This window comes from Montipora foliosa, chromosome 6 (genome assembly GCF_036669935.1).
Source record: "Montipora foliosa isolate CH-2021 chromosome 6, ASM3666993v2, whole genome shotgun sequence".
In the NCBI taxonomy this organism is placed as follows: Eukaryota; Metazoa; Cnidaria; class Anthozoa; order Scleractinia; family Acroporidae; genus Montipora; species Montipora foliosa.
The window spans coordinates 66,573,953-66,579,761 of record NC_090874.1 but is presented as its reverse complement, the minus strand read 5'-3'; the positions used below and the strand labels follow the sequence as shown (position 1 = coordinate 66,579,761).

The window sequence follows — 5,809 nt, the reverse complement described above, 5'->3', positions numbered from 1 at the left end:
CGGGCAATAGATTGTTGTCGAAGTCCAGTACTCGTCGCTTTTGAGCTTCCTGCCTAGTTTATCCAACTGACTTTCCATTATTGAGCTCCATAAGGGTATATTTTGTTTAAGGATCCACTAAAACGCCATTCGCGTTACATGACTTTCGAAGCCATTGCAGGCTAAGTTAATGATTCTACTGTGTCCACCAGAGAAATCTACGCAGTTCCACTACCCTCTCGATCCTAAGAACATACGCATAGAAGGCTCTATACACAAAGACACCACTTACCAGGGGAGTGACAGGCAAGACTTTTACCGACACGGAAAAAAAAAAAACTAAAAAAAAGAAAAAAAGAAAACAAACAAACTAAACGAAGAACTCGACTGGTTTGCCATAGGCAACCCAGTAATAATAAATAATTGTTCTGTTATCTCTGACGGGCGTTATTATCTACTTATGTTAACACTTTGAAAAATCTCGCAATGTTCAGACTTTCAGACAAAACGACCTTCTGCATTTTCAACAATAGTTCTTTACCCCTTTTAACTCCTACAAGACTTCGGATGGTGCTCTCCAGTTCCTCACTATATCCTCCTAACACGTCCATTACGATGTTAAACTTTTTCACTTGATATCCAGGAAACTGCCTCTTCGATTCCAGTCGCAATTGGGCATACTTTTCCGTCTTCTCGCAGCTCTTGATCTCTCTGTTGTTCATCCAAGGACAGCTCATCTCCAGCAAGATGACAGACTTTGCTGTGCTATCAACTATTCGGGCGTCAAATCTGTTAGCTCTCACCGTCACATGATCTGCAAAAACAGGGACATCCCACAAGGCTTGCGCTCGGTCATTTTGATAGACAGGTTTAGGCTCGCTCAGTGAATACCATGGCGGTACACTGTCCATTAGGTCTAGGCTGTGCAGCATCTCAAAAAAAATTACTTTCAACACCGCATTATGTCGTTGCAGATATTTGGACTGCGCAAGCACAGAGCAACCAGCTAATATGTGTGCCAACGTCTCAGCTGCCTTGCCACGTAAACGGCACATAATCTGGTCTGATCCCGTTCTTGTCTTCTTACTCTGGTACACTCGGGTGGGAAGTAACTGTTCGTACAGCTCAAACACGCCAGCGATAACATATGTTGGGCATGTCCTCCATTGCCACAGCCAACTAAAGCTTTGGGATTGTCGGACATCCCCTGTACCAGAACCTTCTTGTTCTTCCTCCCATCCAAAAGCTATCAACTTTCCCTGCCAAGGGTGGCCTGATACCTGATCTTTCAATTTCTTCTGCTGTGCGCTTCTTAGCTTTTGCTTGATCTTTGACTCTTTCACTACTTCACCTTCCTCCGTGCAGCACATTGGGGTAGGGTATGTAAGAGATAGCTCTAATCCAAGATCTCTTCTAAACTTGTCGCCTCCTTGATGAGTGAGCTATGGCCTAGCACACCTGAACGTTCTTCGAATTTCCGAACAAGCTCCATTGTCGTGTCAGTGTTCTTGAACAGTTTAAGTGCGCCTTTGATCTTGATGGCCTTGTACTCGTCCTCCACCGATCTCACGCCTCGCCCACCCTGATTCCGCGATAGGTAGCACAATGCGGTTGAGCCCACAGGATGTTTACCACCATTGCTGACCAAGATCTTCCGTGCTTTTCGATCGATTTGTTGAAGGTTAGTGACTGGCAGGTGCTGGGTCCACACCAAATAGCTCAGAACAGGCAGGGCATACTGGTTTGAAGCAACCACTCGCTGGTAATCTGAAAGAGGGCTGGACCATATAACAGAGAGTCTCTTCAAATACTCCTCTGAGGCAACCTTAAAAGCCAGTTGATCTTCTTGTTTCGATGTTTCCAGTACTCCAAGAAATTTGTACTGCTTGCCTTCTTTCAAACACTGTATGACTGATGACTCATCAAACTTAACTCCTTCCTCATGTCCCACTTTTACACCCCTCTTAACATGCACGACTGAGCACTTCTTAGGGTTCCACTGTCTTGCATCTTACCTCTGGTTAATCTGAGGACGGTATTCAACTTCTTCTCCGACGCTGCATAGATCTTAAGATCGTCAATGTAGAGAAGGTCCGTCACCTTAGTGCTCAGTGGCTTGGACAATCTATACCCCTCTGTCGCCTTAAGTGACCATGCGATGGGATTTAGGCAGTTGGTAAAAAGCCTCGGGCGTAGTGAGTCTCCTTGGGGAAGACCGCGTTTAAATTGGATACTCTCTGATATTTCCTTGCCTAACTTTGTTGTGGTGACAGTCTTGGTGTTCCACTTGCTGCAGAGCTTGGTAACCACCCTTTCCAACCATCTCGGGAATCGGTGTACTTCCATCATTTCGCAGAGCCAATCATGATCAACGGAGTCATATGCCTTTGTGACGTCTACCCACGCCATACTCAGGTTCCCTTTACCACGATGACAGCCTTGTGTGACCATTTTGTCGATCAACAAATTATCCATTAATGGTACTGCACCCCTTCTTAGCTCCCCTCTGCTCAGCCTCCATTAAACCATGTTCCTCCAGGTGCTCATCCATTGGAACCAACAGACATGCAGTAAACCATTTGTAAACTGTGTATAGGCATGTTATCGGCCTCTGGTTGTTACTTGAAAATTCTCCCGGTTTGGGGATCAGTGATGTTTTGCCCCCAACAAACCAAATAGGAAACTTAGTCTGGGCCATAGAAATTGCCTTAAAGTTGCTGTGACATCATTATGCAACACCTCAGCTTTCTTCCACCAGAGCGCTCCAGTTGCTCTTCTTTCCAATGATCTTAACTGTTTCATCATCCGTTAGGCCGCATTCCCCCTCATCTGGGGGAGGGACACACTCCACTTTTATAGTGAGTTATGCAGCACTGTAACAAGACAAAACGGCAACGATATTCTCCAGTTTTTTTCCCCAAAAGTAAATGACGTGAAACTTGATGAGGACAGTAAAACGTCCTGTGCAGGTGGTTTGACAGTTAATGAATGCTTAAAGGGAACCTCCACTTCAACAAAAAAATAACTTTAAATCACAGGAAATAACCGTTACAGTCAAGTCAGTCTTAAGTATTTTCAAAGGAAGTGTTTGTATCCGAAATAAAGAAGTTTTAGAATCGCCTATTTTTGTTTTCAAATTTCGCGGGCGCCGCCATCTTGAATAATTGTGACGTGTTACGGTTGCCCTATTGTTATTAGACAAAAGCTCTTTGTGTCAGAACAATAGGGCAACCATAGCACGTCACAATTATTCAAGATGGCTGCGCCCGCGAAATTTGAAAGTGAAAATAAGCGATTTTAAAATTCACTTTTCTTGATATAAACACTGTTTTAAAAACAAATTTCGAACAAATTTGTTTGTACACGTAATTTACTTCGGTTTAACCTATTTTGTATCAAGAATGGAGGTTCCCTCTAAGGGTATTTAAGCTAACATCATAAATACTTTTGTCCTTTGGCCATTTCAATTTCAACAGTTGCGAAATCCTCGCAACTGGGAAGTCCGACATGCAATGTAAAATTAAAGAAACGCTATTAATCAGTGACTTAAAACCCTCTCTCAATGAAAACATTGGTAGTGAGAAGCTTTTTCTTTATTAATTTCTTCCGGAAGAATCGACTACCGGAAGTTACGATTTTGTTATCACACTTTTTAACTAGTCACCAGTTCCTCGCTCTAGTTTTTTAAAATTCTGTGTAACAGTTTTTAACCGTCACTTCTGATGATGTATGCTGCAACATACGAAACGTCAAGTATAAAATGAAAATGTTTGTAACCGCTGTTTGTTTTCTTTTCCTGTTGTATTTAAGCTACTTAGGCTTAACTGAAAGGAAACTTTAAGAAGCCGAAACAAGGATGTGAGATCCGGGGATCGAACTCGGGACCTCTTGCAGCAAGGTCGCGCACTAACCGACTGTGCCATCCTTGCTCCTAAAGAGGGCTCCTTCCTTCGTGCAATTGAAGCTCTTGATGTTTTTGATTCGATTTCTGAGCTTAAGAAGTGTTCAGGAGCCACAAACGGGGAAACAATAAGTCGCGGAAACATTGTTAAAGACACAACTGTTTCCCCGTTTGCGGCTCCAGGAAGCATTTGTTGCAGAAACAAAATTTGCTTCCCGGGAAGCAAAAGGGTCTCTGAATTTGTTCAAAAACATTTTGCTGCCTCTCCAAATGTTTCTTCGTTTGCGTGCCTAGGAAAAGTTTCGAAAAGCAATGTTTCCACAACAATGCGAGTACGTTCAGCAACTAAAAGGGGCCCGATACAATTTAATAGGCCGGACATTGTATGGGTGGAGGGGAAAGTGCTTGCACCAGGAGTATATGGTTTGTAACTGACAAACTTGCAATGCTTCTTTCAAATTACGAGGAAAGTATTACAAAAATCCAAAATTTGATTGACTTATGGAAGGCTTACTTTAATAGGCAAAATCACCCTCATTAAGAGTCACTTGGTATCCCAACTTATCTACATTCTTACGCCACTCCCTACTGTTATCGCGGCATTACAAAAAGATAAGAAACTCTACTATGAATTTCTCTGGGGGATGGTAAAGGATGGTAAAATAATGACTATGAAATATAAGAGGAGTGGCTTAAGGATGATCGATATTAACACGTCCAATCAACGTCTTAAATTTTCTTGGATCAAAATAGACTGCTAGCAGTCCCTTCTGAGTCAGTCCAACCGCCGGCTTTCGTCACGCATGCGAGCCGAGGGGAGAGTGGAGCTCGCTCTATCACCATTCTCCCCTCGGCTCGCTTGCGAGACGAAAGCGGAAGGTCCGATTGACTCAGAAAAGACTGCGAGCAATTCAGGATCAAGAAATACCTTAACCAGATGAACCTTGGTGAATGGAAATATATTTTGATGACAGCTTTAAGAATCTTGGAGGAAAGGTTATTTTCTGGAACAATCTTGATAAAGCTGAAGTCCCTCTGGGATTAGTAATCCCTTTGTCCTTGAGGTTTTAGAAAACTGAGCGGAGTTGTAATCGACCCGTATTTTACAAACATTGGTTGAGCCACGGTGTTTGTAAGAACTCTCATTTATTGAACGAGAACGGTACTTGCCTTCCTTTTGACGAAACGAGGAAGCGATTCCTGCGCTAAAATGGCTAGAATTTTACCAAGTTGTTTCTGTGGTAAAGTCGATATAAAGGAAATCACACAACACTCCGATGAGGGAAATGGGCGCTGAAAAAGCAGTAACTTTAAATAAAGCTACTTCTAAAAAAATTGGCAATCAGTTTATTTGCACTTCCCACCTGGAGTAAAGAATCATCCCACCCATCTGCAGTCAAGAACAGTGGCTTAAGAGACCTTCATGATGAAAATGATAGTGATGTGCATGATGAAGGTAGCATACACAATAGCATTTAAATGCACATATTCTACTCAACAAGTAATTGCTGGTTTTCACTCACGTGATCAACAGCCATGTTTTTCAACGAAAACAAAAGGAAGCGTTTGCATAATAATAGAGTTAAATTCCCCGAGGATTTGGTCGGGGCACCAACATGGCCGCCTTTTCTTTGTTTTGGGCACCAACATGGCGGTCGTGACGTCATGTGAAAACCGAGAATAGCTATCGCTAAGTGCTAACGAGATAGTCAATATAATACATAGTTTGCAGATTTGTATCAGAGTTCCTAAATACCCAACAGTTGTAATTTTTTTAATTCGAAAGTACAGCAACTCAACTTATCTAGTTAACAATAATACAATAACATCCCGACAATAAATTCCACACTTTTTATCTCCAACAACAATGTAACGTCTTTTGCATTAACATGGAACATTAACATTAACATTAACATTAACATGGAAAGT

The 5,809-nt window shown here is 42.3% G+C and overlaps 2 protein-coding genes across 2 annotated transcripts in view; both read right to left on the bottom strand.

The window, feature by feature from the left end:
- Positions 1–1,375: 1,375 nt before the first annotated feature.
- On the bottom strand, positions 1,376–2,430 carry LOC138005934 (uncharacterized). Its single transcript, XM_068852105.1, has 2 exons — positions 1,995–2,430; positions 1,376–1,869 (listed from the first exon to the last, which is right to left on the bottom strand). The coding sequence occupies exons 1-2, from the start codon at positions 2,428–2,430 to the stop codon at positions 1,376–1,378; spliced, it is 930 nt and encodes a 309-aa protein (XP_068708206.1).
- A 91-nt stretch (positions 2,431–2,521) lies between these two features.
- The window catches only part of LOC138008212 (uromodulin-like), a 33,248-nt gene continuing 29,960 nt past the window's right edge, over positions 2,522–5,809 (bottom strand). Inside the window, exon 8 of the mRNA XM_068855466.1 lies at positions 2,522–2,852. Coding sequence (XP_068711567.1) covers positions 2,833–2,852 — 20 coding nt within the window. The 3' untranslated portion in view covers positions 2,522–2,832. The remainder of the gene's footprint in view (positions 2,853–5,809) is intronic.

Excerpts from the sequence above, each read along its gene's own strand:
- LOC138005934 (XM_068852105.1), bottom strand. The coding sequence starts at position 2,430 with ATGGTCACACAAGGCTGTCATCGTGGTAAAGGGAACCTGAGTATGGCG. Across the intron at positions 1,870-1,994 it reads CGTCCTCAGATTAACCAGAG|GCAAGCAGTACAAATTTCTT; the intron begins GTAAGATGCAAG and ends GTTTGAAAGAAG.